General features: G+C 40.4%; 1 protein-coding gene across 3 annotated transcripts in view; it reads left to right on the forward strand.

Annotated features, from left to right (window-relative positions):
- The window catches only part of LOC115267533 (zwei Ig domain protein zig-8-like), a 663084-nt gene that overhangs the window by 515799 nt on the left and 134997 nt on the right, over positions 1 to 12288 (forward strand). For all 3 annotated transcript variants that reach the window (XM_062859127.1, XM_062859125.1, XM_062859128.1), the window contains 2 exons: positions 2233 to 2378; positions 9875 to 9945. In XM_062859127.1, the coding sequence (XP_062715111.1) occupies positions 2233 to 2378; positions 9875 to 9945 (217 nt within the window). The remainder of the gene's footprint in view (positions 1 to 2232; positions 2379 to 9874; positions 9946 to 12288) is intronic.

Genomic DNA, 12288 nt, shown 5'->3' on the forward strand with positions numbered 1-12288 from the left:
ATAAATAACGGAGGAGATGTTCTGAGATACCTAGTTTCTACCACTATTGATATCATTCTTTTTAGTTTTCTTGTTGCAGTATGCAAACTTAAAAGGGTTCACATACTGAAATTAACGTGTAATTACTGAATTTGCTAGGACACCTGCAATATCACCACATGACACCTCAAATGTTCATAAAATAATCGTCTACGAACAATCACAGTTTTTAGCTAAATCAATACAAGTAAAATATTTCAAGTTTTTAAGCCTAAAATGAAAAACAGTAGTAAATTTTTAATCTACTAACAAAAGAATGTCAAGTAACATTCCCACTGCCAAGCGTCCGATAGTTTTTAATCTGTGCGATTGGAAATAGATTTGATTTTCTCAGTTACCTAGTTATAGCACCCAGTTCTTGTATTCTACACTGAGATACCTAGTTTTGAAAATGGTGAATATTTTCGTCGTTTTTAATCGTATTTCATTGGTCTTTGGATATATTATAGAGCTCAAAAAGCTCGATATAATGGTATATTCAACTCAAAAAAGTCAAATTTCGAGTTACCTAGTTCTAGCATTAAGGGGACGAATTGGTCTTCCAGGAACATTTTTTTGTTATGATTTTTGTTTTTTTGCCGCTTATGACAGCTAAGTTTATAACATAATTTGTTATGTTAATAACATGAAAATAACTTATTTTATTACTCAGTTATTTTGCCAAAATAACACATTTTCTTATGCTGTTGTTATTCCCTTCTGCTCGGGTAGACATGCAATAACTTTGCAGAAGACGGAGTTCACTTTTATCCAGTTAAAATATTAAACAGTATAACCTTTTATGTTGTGATACATTTAAGACTCCTCCGGTCTCGAAGGGTGAAGCCGGTGAAACGACCTGCTGTTGCTGAATGTTCCAAGAGTAGAGCAAGAACACTTTCCGCACTTTGATAACTACCGGTCTAAAGATTAAAGCGTTTAAATATCTCCGATCTTTTCTGAACGCTTCCACATTTAAAGGTAGCTATTACATAAAAAAAAGACGGGCATAAGTCGATTAATGTGGTATCCTCATTCAAAATATCACTTCAAGAATGGTTCTATGTTTCATAACGATATTTCTCACATATAGCAAACTCCAGCTTTCCCATTCAAGCGAGCCACTTTTGAATAAGTTACCGCCATTTAATCAACTCCCAATCATCATCAATCGTGAGGCATCAACCAGTTGCGCATTTCATATCAAAAATTGTATCGTATCTTTTTTGCCATGTCATGAGTTCTCGCCCCATACATCCTCACGCTTCCGCCGATAACAAACTCACGGATAAAACCTTATGAACCTTCCATCACTCGCATATAGGTAGGTGGAACTCCTACAGCAGAAACATTTCATCGAGCCTATTTCGTACCAGCAGCATGCCGACTGATGTCGGTTCGTTTCACCGCTTCAAGGAGTTTCCCAGAGCTTGTACCTACCACATATAGTCAAAAGTGAACTCGTGTATACGTATGGTTCTCGAGGTCTGTCTCCCATCCATCGCCGTCTGCTGCTGGTCTGATGTGTCGTGATGAGAAGCGACTGTCGGCAAGATTGAAAAGAGGATTATCAAAGAATATAATTTATCAAGTTGATAAGCATAATTGACAGAGCTTATAACAGACAGGCTAGCATCTACTGACTGGAGCAACAATCCGGCCTGGTCGATTTTTCTGTGCGAGGTTGGGATAGGGATATGTATGTGGCACTCAATTTTCCAACGCTAGCGATAATCGACCCTTAGGACTGTTTCCGATGAATCAAATCAAACAAATCAACTACAGGTTAAAAATATGACACTGCAGTATTTCCACGATATGTATCTCCGTGGTATGATATGATTCGGAGATTTAGTTAACATTTTCGTCGAGATGTTTAAGCTATTTTCAGTTTATGGTTCACTCGTAACACAGCCATAATGTCTACAACAAAACATACATATTTCATTAATTGAAGTGATAAATTGAGTGATGATAAAAACGATTTCATCAGAAATTTATCGAAACTGTAGCTCACTGATTTGTAGAAATACATTTTATTTTAATGGGCTAACGGTATCAGATACGCGACCCTCAGAATTCCAAAAAATATAATTTTAATATTCTCATTTCTCACAATAATAATGAATTCATGATGCTCCACGAATCCATTACCCGGAAATCCCCGACTTATCATCATTACCCAGGATCTCTTCTTCTCTTGTCTAATTGCAGATTACGTCACAGGCGACATCAGTACGTCCTTAGCGCTAAGTAAGCTCAACTCTGGCGGAACGTTTTTCGCCGGACCATACCTAGACGGGAGCGGAGTTAGTAACGTGACCACACAGATAGGAACACATGCATATCTGCCGTGCAAGGTAAGCAAATCGTGTCAAATGCATGTTTCTTCTTTTTTTTTTCTTTCGGTGGGTTATCTCCGACCGGGCGCAATTCCAGGAGAAACGAGCACAGTGATACGATATAGTAGAGGAGTTGGCTAACTTGATTAATCAATGTTCAAGCAAATCAAATCTTCATAATATGACTAGAATTATGATAGGACATAGTAAAGTGACGCACAGTTATTTGTTTTTGCCATATTAGGACGCTCCTCGATGTGTACAAATGATGTACCGTCGTTCGGGGTGATATTGGTCCATCAATCCCACAGCAGCAGTTTCAAATACAGGAACCAGTGCGGGAGGAGAGGTGCTGGCTGATCTTTGTGAAGGGGGATCCACCAACCCTGTGCCCCTCCCTTCGCAACTGCATATCGAGTTGGTACTTCCGGGGCTCATTTCGATTGTGCAGCGACAGCGTGAAGCTAATGGTAGAATCCAGGGAATGTTTCGACAAGGCAACGGACTTCTTCTCAAAGCGGAAATGGGAGTTCTACACGCATGATATGCCCGGTACCCATCCACTGAAAGTACTGCTGCGTGGATTGGACGAAATGGCTGAGGGCGAGCTTTTCAGCGAACAGAAGTGTTGCGATCTAAAACCTGAGAAGGCTTTCAAGAGCGCTCGTTACGATAGACCAAACAATATCGTGACCAGCTTTATCTCGTTCATCTCGAGCATCGATCCACCACACTGAGGGACCTTCGAGCGACCAGTACCGTGATCGAATTGTAACGATACAAACCAAAACATCGTGAAGTTACTCGATGCATGAACTACCTGCGTTTCAGCCACGTTACCAAGAATTGCTGCCCATTGCTTGACGTGTGGTGAGAACCACGAAAGAAGTGGATGCGACCAAATGGAGGAAACGAAACCGAAACGTACGATTTGTGGAAAGGAACACCGGGCCACCGCCCGGAATTGCCCGAAGCGTGCGGAATTCCTGGAAATCCGCAAACGGACTTCAACCAGGATCCAATGAAGCGAACTTCCCGCATATCCCCCAACCACGACGGTACTTCTACCGTTCCAACCACAAAAACGCTTGGCTGCCGCTGCTGCCTTGGCACTCCCGTACGAACGAGTCCCTCAAGCTCCACCAAAAACACAATGAAATCAGCCTTCTCCAAGTCTCAGTCGAGAACAGGACAACGCACCTCATCCCCCCGAGGATGCTGCACCTCTCTACACTCCAGAACAGCTAGCTCCTATATTCAGCGTACTTGTAGCTCGTCTACGAAGCTGCAAATCACTTTTGAGCAGATCTACATTCTGGGCCCATCTGAAATGGGAGTGGGTTTGGTTAATTGGAATGCTTGTTCGCTCGAAAACAAAACCCTCGAGCTGCGTGACTTCCTGGACGCAAGGGATATCTACGTGGCCAGGAGCAATTCAGCATCGCACGAAACCTTATTGCCAAGTACGTGGGGAAATCCTAGGCGGAACTAAAACGGCATCATCTGGGACAAATACTTGTAGGAAGGTCACTACAGTTTCCTCAGTCCGGACAGTTCCGCCCGGTTGACACGGTCTGAGGCCCATGTGACACTGGATAAAATCACCATAAAACCAAAATAAAAAGTATAAGGTTTCATAACGGTTCTCAAATGTTCTACAAGACTACCCGAGTAGAGGAAAAGAGCTCAATAATAGCATATTTTGATATGGAGATTGTAAAGTGCGGGGATTTTCTAATAGTACCTTATTTCCGGTACCGGCTTTTTGCGCCAACCTTGCGATGAGCAGAGATGCCAATACCGTAGTTGCGTGCCCGACTAACCCGAGAGAGACCCTCAGGGCAGGTTCTCCAGCCTATCAGATTCAAAAATTCTAACCCCGGATACGTTACGTACTCACTCAAAACCAATGCCAACGAATTCAGCGACCGAAATGTTTCAATTCTCACGACCGATCAAAATAAGCAAAATAAAACTCCCCTTCCCCTAAGAAAACTCAATACACCGCTAGAATTTCACTGTGAGCTGTTTAGGCCTATATCTCTGTATTCATCGTATCTCATACAGCTTTCAAAACTACCTCTATCACTACTCTACCCTAGGGGTGTGGTTGTGGCTTATACTAATGGTACCTTTTTATACGTTGCGGCCGTTGATGAACTCCTCCCGATGCTGCGCTCCTAGGCGTCGCTCTCGACCACCGGCTCTAGGCTAGTGGGACTCCGGCGAGGTTTTTCTGCTCGCTAAGGTGCGTGATTCAGGTGTACGCGGCGCCGATCTCATCCGTACGATCAGCACGCGCCCGCAGCCTCTCGCGTCGCTCTCCGCTCAAACCCGATCGTAGGTAGTGGCGTCGGAGTGATCGGAACACGATGTTGGATGAGTTCCGAGATCGACCACGTGCTCGTGGGTCGTTCACAAAATGCGGTGTGAGCAGTGACACGGTTCTTTCACGCGGCGTGTAATCGGACGCCGGTTTGATTTCCACCTACCAGGTGGATCACGACGGGATCGCTGTGGATTAAGATCCAAAAACCAAAGAAAAGCCACGTGATGTGGCTAAGCCACAAATCGGTATCGGTTAACACACACCCATGATTAAAAAACCACACAAATATCTACCTTTTCGTTTTTCTTCCAGCTCCTACCGTAGCCTGCACTTCTGTTCACAATCTTTCGTTTTAATTTCTATATAAAGAGCACTACAGGTTAAATCTTTGATTTACTGAGTTGATTAGACAATTTTACCTCAACAGTGGTCACTTAACTACTCAGACCACTTTTTATCACCTTTTTACAAAACGATTATTAACTTTGATTGGAACTATGGTTTAAAGCAAATCTTTCACTGTTTTAGTTTAAAGCAAATCTTTACACAGCCTTAGATTTTTCCACCATGTGCTACTAACTTGGAATTTTTCTAGGGATCACTTTAAGACACGACTTGTAGGTTTCAGATCAAAACTAGAAATGGACGAGTTTTTAGGCTAAGGAGAGTCAAGTAGTCCATACGACAGTTAAGTTTAACTACTACGTATACATTCCTTGGCGGAAGTTGATCGTTTTCCTTTTTTTTATCTCGAAGGTTGTCCTTATCCCTCCAACGAGCTTTTAAACCTGTTCCCGATTGTCTGTCTCGTTTTAAATTGTAGATATTTGTCCAAATCTCGTCGTGAAACCCCAATACATTGGTACCCAATATAAGTTATTAGATCTTAGGTAGATTTTAGATATTGTAGATGTTAAAAGTGCTCACGCCTACATGCCGCCCATCTCAGTCCACATTTCTGTTCTACACTCATGTTCCATCGGTTTACCGATTGGAAGCGAATGCTTTTGCTATAAAATTTGATGAGCTTTTTTATATCGGCATTTAAATAAACAGTTATTGTTGGATTTTCCCAACTGTTACAAGATCAAAAAGTGATATGGGTTTGATTGACATAAGAGATAAAAGACCTAAAAATAAAATCAAAAATTTACTCCTGGAACATCATCATCAAATCATATTTAGATTTTTTAAGATCTAACCAATACACATTGGTCGGGCTCCATACAAAGGGGCGGCCAAAACTCTAAAAAAACGAAATTGATATTTTTGAACTTTATTTCACCTTATAACAAAGTTAATGTATTGTAGTTTTATGATTCTTAGTTAAAAGTATACCAGCTTTTGTATTTCAATGACATTTTCACCGCCAAAGTGGCCTAAGTCATAAAATTTAAAAATGAGCCATTCGAGAAAAGTAAAATAATAATATTTTGAGAATGGAATATATGTTTTATGTTATCCAGCATATGAAAGCTTGTTGTTGGACTGTTTGAATGCACGTATGGTGCAAAATTAATATGTCACAAAACTTTTCAAATTTTCATATATTGTACCTTACGATTTTTGGTAATTTTTAAGTTAGAAAACGGTTCGTGTCGTCACGTGTCGCCGCAATTTCGAATAGTACATCTTAAACATCATGCTTAGGGCTTCATCAAAACGTTTAAATATTTTGCAGAAATTTGCAGTTTTTCAAATTAGAGCTATTTTAAAAAGTCATTTTTTTTTTAATTTCTTTGTATTTGTGAATTTTAACTTATTGCTAATTCTTCACACATAAAAGTCATGATTTTTCATATATTTTATGTTATTTTTCCATTTGTGACTGAAATAAAATTTATTTTCCCACATTTTTCACACGTTTTGAACAAACTTGATTGGATTTGATCGAACGTTGATCATTTAAATAAATTCAAATTGATTTTCTGACAAAAAACGCAAAAAATGTGGGGTTTAGTGAGTTTTACCCTTTTTGAAATTATTGAGGTTACGTAATTTTTGAATACCCCTTTTTAAACACTAAAAATACGATAGAACATATCTTGACAACCTATAACTTTCATTAAACACATAAAAAGAGTTTTGGCCGAACTTTATCTTTTTCCGACCATTGTGCAATATCAGCGAGCTATTCGTATTATCTTGAAATATCAAATTTTGATATTGTTCAGATGTTCCAGGAACATTTTTCAGATATTATTTTCAGATCTTTTATCTCTTTTATCAATCTAACCAATATCATGTTTTGATCGTCAGTATTTACCTCTACCCGGGTAATTGGTCATCAAAGTGTTACTGGGGATATCTACGTGATCAACATCAACATCGACCAGCCGGTTACCTTCTGCGACCTCAGCTCCACAGACAAACAGACGTAACTCTTAGAGGAAATTCATCAAAAACTTTTGCCCAGTGTAGTTTTCATGAGCACACTGCCACCTGTTGGTAGAACCGCGCGCGACACTGTCGGCCATGATGGATTTCGATTTGACGTTTTGCTTACACGCACACTACTACATAAATTGCCTGTTATTTTCGTTTGCATCATTCAGCAACGTATACACTGGCAAACGTCAAAGCGATCGAATACTAGCGCATCTGGTGGAACGATCGCGCAAATCAAATGAAATTTCGTTAAATGCATAAGCCAAGCCATTTTGAATAGTGTTACGTCTGTTTGTCTGTGTCAGCTCGGACCACTTCCCAGTGGTGGCCGAAATTGTGTCAGCGGAAAATCGGCACTTGATCTCCCGGCGCAATAACCACAGTGTCAACTGCGAGCCCTTCCAGTAATGCTTTGAAGACCACGTCGACTTTGACGCTCCCCTGGTGACACCTGAAGACAACGACCACAGTATCGAGCCCCTTTCCCAGTCACAAGAGCACCCAAGAAACAAAACAAGCTGAACAACAGTTTCTTAAGCTAAAGTTTGTTTAAGAGTCGTTTGTTCCACTCTTGTACAGCAAAAATATTTGTAGGGCAGCACGCACCAGTGGCTCGTCAGATAAGCAACACCCTTACCTGACTTTTACCTTACCCATACTCGCCAAAAATATAATCCGCTAACGTAACACCGCTCGCAGGCTGTAACGCAACGTACTGGTCTGCCTGCTTTGAAAACTCATGTCAATCGATTGACAAAAATCATCCACGTTAGAATGATGGACCTCAAAAATAATGTGTTAAGCCTTTCTGGAAGAATGACCAATATCTTGAAAACCAAGTCCAGGGCCATTTCGACGTGGATCCCGCTCTGCGAGTCTCTTGATTACTCCTGCAGAGAAGGCTGATGAGATAGGTCGTCATTTCGTCAGCTCTCATAACCTCGGAGCAGATATAGTTAGTTCGCATGAGAAGGCTGTAAATAACCATGCAAATACGCTGCATCTGACTCCAAGCGATTTCACAGAGGAGTTGGAGATCACCGCTGACGAATTGGCGACCTATACCAAAACTTCCAAGGACATGAAGGCCTCAGGTTTCGATAACATCTTGAACTTCGAACTCAAGCACCTGAGCTTCGAGTTCTCTATTAGTCTTGCGCTGATTTTTAATCAGTGTCTCCGACTTAGCAATTTCCCCAGGCAGTGGAAGTCGGCCAAAGTCGTGGCCAAAAAACGGGGAAAGATCCTTCCTCTCCTAAAAGCTATCGTCCCATCATTCTTCTCTCAGCGATTTCTAAGCTGTTTGAAAGAGCAATATATCGCAGGGCCCTAGCAATCCCTAGCATTCGTCGACGAATAAAACATCTTGCTCGAGGAACAGTTTGGCATTCGACGTGGATGATCCACCGTGATCCTACTGTCCCAAGTCAACAACATCCTCAGGCAAGGTTGCGACCATTCATTTGCAAAAATTTACATTCATTTGCTATTATCTCAGTTCAGAAGCATGCTATCGAAAAACAATGTATGGATGAATTTAACCTTGTAGTTTTATCTGAAAGTTTGCCGAATAACATTGGGGTCGCAAACGTATACCAAAGTCGTGAGCGAGCTGTGAAGGTAACTCTCCACAGCGTGAATGAAATTTATATTCACCGTGTGGAGAGTTGCCTTCACAGCTCGCTCACGACTTTGGTATACGTTTGCGACCCCAATGTTATTCGGCAAACTTTCAGATAAAACTACAAGGTTAAATTCATCCATACATTGTTTTTCGATAGCACACTTCTGAACTGAGATAATAGCAAATGAATGTAAATTTTTGCAAATGAATGGTTGCAACCTTGTCCTCAGGTATCAATTTTGCATCAAAAACCTCTGCCGAGGAACTGCTCGAAGTCGAAAAAGCGTTCGACAATGTCTTGCACGATAACCTGATTTACAAGCTGCACTGATTCGGATTTCTCAACAATCTGGTAAAACTCATCAAAACTATCTGTCAGGTAGGACCTTCTGGGTCTCACTTAGTGGGGCTTAGACCATCAACGCGCAAGGAATCTCCGCCGGTGTCCTCCAGTGAAATATACTAGGTGTACTTTTTTACAATCTGTTCACCTCGGATATACCACTGCTAGCTGAAAACAGATCTCTATCGTTGTTCGCGAATGATACGTCAGTTTCATTATGACGAAGGTTACGAACCTAGAAAGGTAGGACCATAAGAGCACTTGCGGTACTAAACGGCTCACTTTTTATAAATAAATGCAAAGTTGACTTATAAATACCTAGGACACATTCTACCGCGACGTTACAACGTTTTGACGCCTTTTGGTCAGATTTTCCACTGTAACTCATACATACGACCGTAAACCTCTAGTATTTTTGCGTATTCGGATTTCTGGTAAAATTTGCAGTAAATATATTCTGTTGAACTTTTGATTTTCATTAGAAAAGCTTGTTCAAAATACGAATTAGTTGTAACGTCACGCTACTAATTCCCATTATGAACATACTTTTTACACCAAAACCAAAACTTTATTTTCATTCAATACGGAAAGTAAGTTTTAAAATATACAAAATAGATTCTATATATTATAGTCTAATTAGCGTAGTACTCGTGTCCCTTGGAATGTGTTCTTTTTCTAGGTGACGTTCTCTCAAATCCGAGATGGGGAAGCCCAAATGCGCATGACAGAAAATCCGGTGGCCCCGGAACAGAGATCACCTGCTCCCCATCAAACCGCTTTTTTTCGCCACCTGGCTCTGATTTTCCCGCTTTTCTTGTATCTCTCCACAGGTGAAACAGCTGGGGAACAAGTCGGTGTCATGGGTACGAGTGAGAGACGACCACATCCTAACCGTGGACAGGTACGCAATTTCTCTTTGGCCGTTGTAATTCTGCAAATACCATAATACCAGACTGTCATTAGCTATTTTTCCATCCTCCATCGTCATCGGGGGCTTTCAATTCAACCTAATTCTCCGCCGAAAGCCGCCCTAATTGAGCTCACTAGCACTTTCCAATGCTGTTGCTGGTCTCCTTCTCGCCTCAACGACCACCGACCGACACTCCTGGTACTGCTTGGTGAGTGGTGGTAGGCCAGGATTCATTGAATGGATGTGAATAACACAGGGGCCTATGATATCGAAAGCGCTTTTAGTCCATCGCCGTTTAGGTTGATTGCATTGTAATAGCCATCCTAAAAACGTGCGGTGCTGAGTGGTAAAAGGGACAATCCATGGGCCATTTCGTATCGCAGATTGAGGCAAACCAGATAAATACCTACCAACGCAACGGCTGTTCGTTTCTAAGTGGGAGGGGCAGGATTCGGGCCGGTGGCATTGTTTCCGTTTTGGGTGCTGCTGTAGGTGTAGCGAAATGATATTGCGTCTATATGGCACTTTTTGGCCAATCTTCCTTGAAGCGTTTATTTGAAATGTTTTTTACACATCGACATGTCGTTTACACATCAAATCTAAATGTGATCCAATTTGCAATTGTATCGATATTTTCATAACATTTTTGGAACGGAACAGATTAAACATCTGTGCTGTTATATCATAAATTCTTTACAATCAACAAACCTACAATATATTTGAATACCTCCACAAAGTATCCCGCTGCTTCTTGGATTTCTCCTGATTGATGATGTGAGTAAATATCCCATAACTATTAAGAGTGGCGAAATATGCAGGAAAAAAATGGAAGTCTATGGTGTAGTTCCAAAAAAAATCTTCATTGTAGGTCCTCAATATCTGATAATTTTCTCAAGTCCTATTTCAGCACAACTTCTACGCTATCGTTATATTCTGATCCGTATAGATACAATACAGCTCTAAAGAGATGAACCAGCCTAGGGCTGAAAATCTCTATAATAAAGTAATAATAGTAATAGTAATACAGCTCTAAACAAGTGAGAGAGATGATAACCACTCAAACAGAATAGAAAAAGGACTTATAAGTTGGGGCAGAAATATTACCCGATAAACGCCTAAAAGTATGCAACGCATGGTTCTTGTAATTTCGACTGCAGTGTTTCATTTCTCATTTTTATCAACAAATCAAATAAAGAAAGCTCACTATGTGTTGCATAACCAAACGTTAAAATACTTTAGAAGTTAGATTTTACACAGATAATGATTTTTAATAAAATAATTGAGTTTTTTCTTTAGCACCCCACAAACTCTCTTTACGTACTCAGCATACGCAAACTTTTCAGATATTTTGCATGTAAAAAGAAAACCGTGTTAAGTACTGTTCCTTTTAATTTGTATCCTTTGATAGATACGTATTTCGACCGCAACTATAAGGTCGTCTTCGGTGTCTCGTACTTACAGGTATTCCACTAACACTCTGGTTCATCATTCCATGTTTTGATATAAAATTTTAACCAGATATACTCTACACGGCTTCTCCACTTATGTTTGTACTACTTTATGATTTTTTATTCGTGAACTATATGTGGGTTTTATGGTGTTATTCTGGGACCTATCAAAGCTACATCGAAAAAATAATGCGTCTTTCGGCTATATGAGAAATGATAAACTACCCAAAAATTAAATTTTATTCGATCTACCAATTTCAATTTTAAATTACGTACAAAAGACTGGAAAACATAACGCTGGGAGGAAGAACATTTCTGGTAGAAATCCCCGAAGGAATCCCGGGAGGATTTACTGAAGGAATTCTGAGAGGCATATCTGGTAGAGTTCTGAGGGAATCTCAGCTGAAAGCTTGGTAGATATCCTTGAAATAATCACAGAAGAAATCCCGGGAGGAATTGCTGAATAAATCCTAAGCAAGGATCCCGGCTTGTAGAAAGAATTCCATTAGGATTCTCTGAATATGTTTCGACAGAACACTTTGAAAGTATACTAAAATGAAGTAATTTCAGAAGAAAACCGTGAAACTGTGAAACCGTGAACCGTGATTTCTGAAAGAATCCTTTCAGGAATTTATAAAGCAATTCTGGTAGAAATCCCTGAAGTTATTCCTGAATGAATCCCGTATAGAATACCTTATGGAATCCTTAAAGAGATCATGACAGGAATGCCGGCCAGAAGCTGAGCAGGCATTCCTGCAAGAACCATAGAAGATGTCTCTATGATCTAGGATTGCATGAAAAAAATCTCGGAGGAAATACATATTTTTTTCACATTTTTTCGGGAGGAATCCCTTAAGGAATAACAGCAGGAATCCTGGAAGGAATT

The sequence above is a fragment of the Aedes albopictus genome, chromosome 3, assembly GCF_035046485.1.
Source record: "Aedes albopictus strain Foshan chromosome 3, AalbF5, whole genome shotgun sequence".
Classification (NCBI taxonomy): Eukaryota; Metazoa; Arthropoda; class Insecta; order Diptera; family Culicidae; genus Aedes; species Aedes albopictus.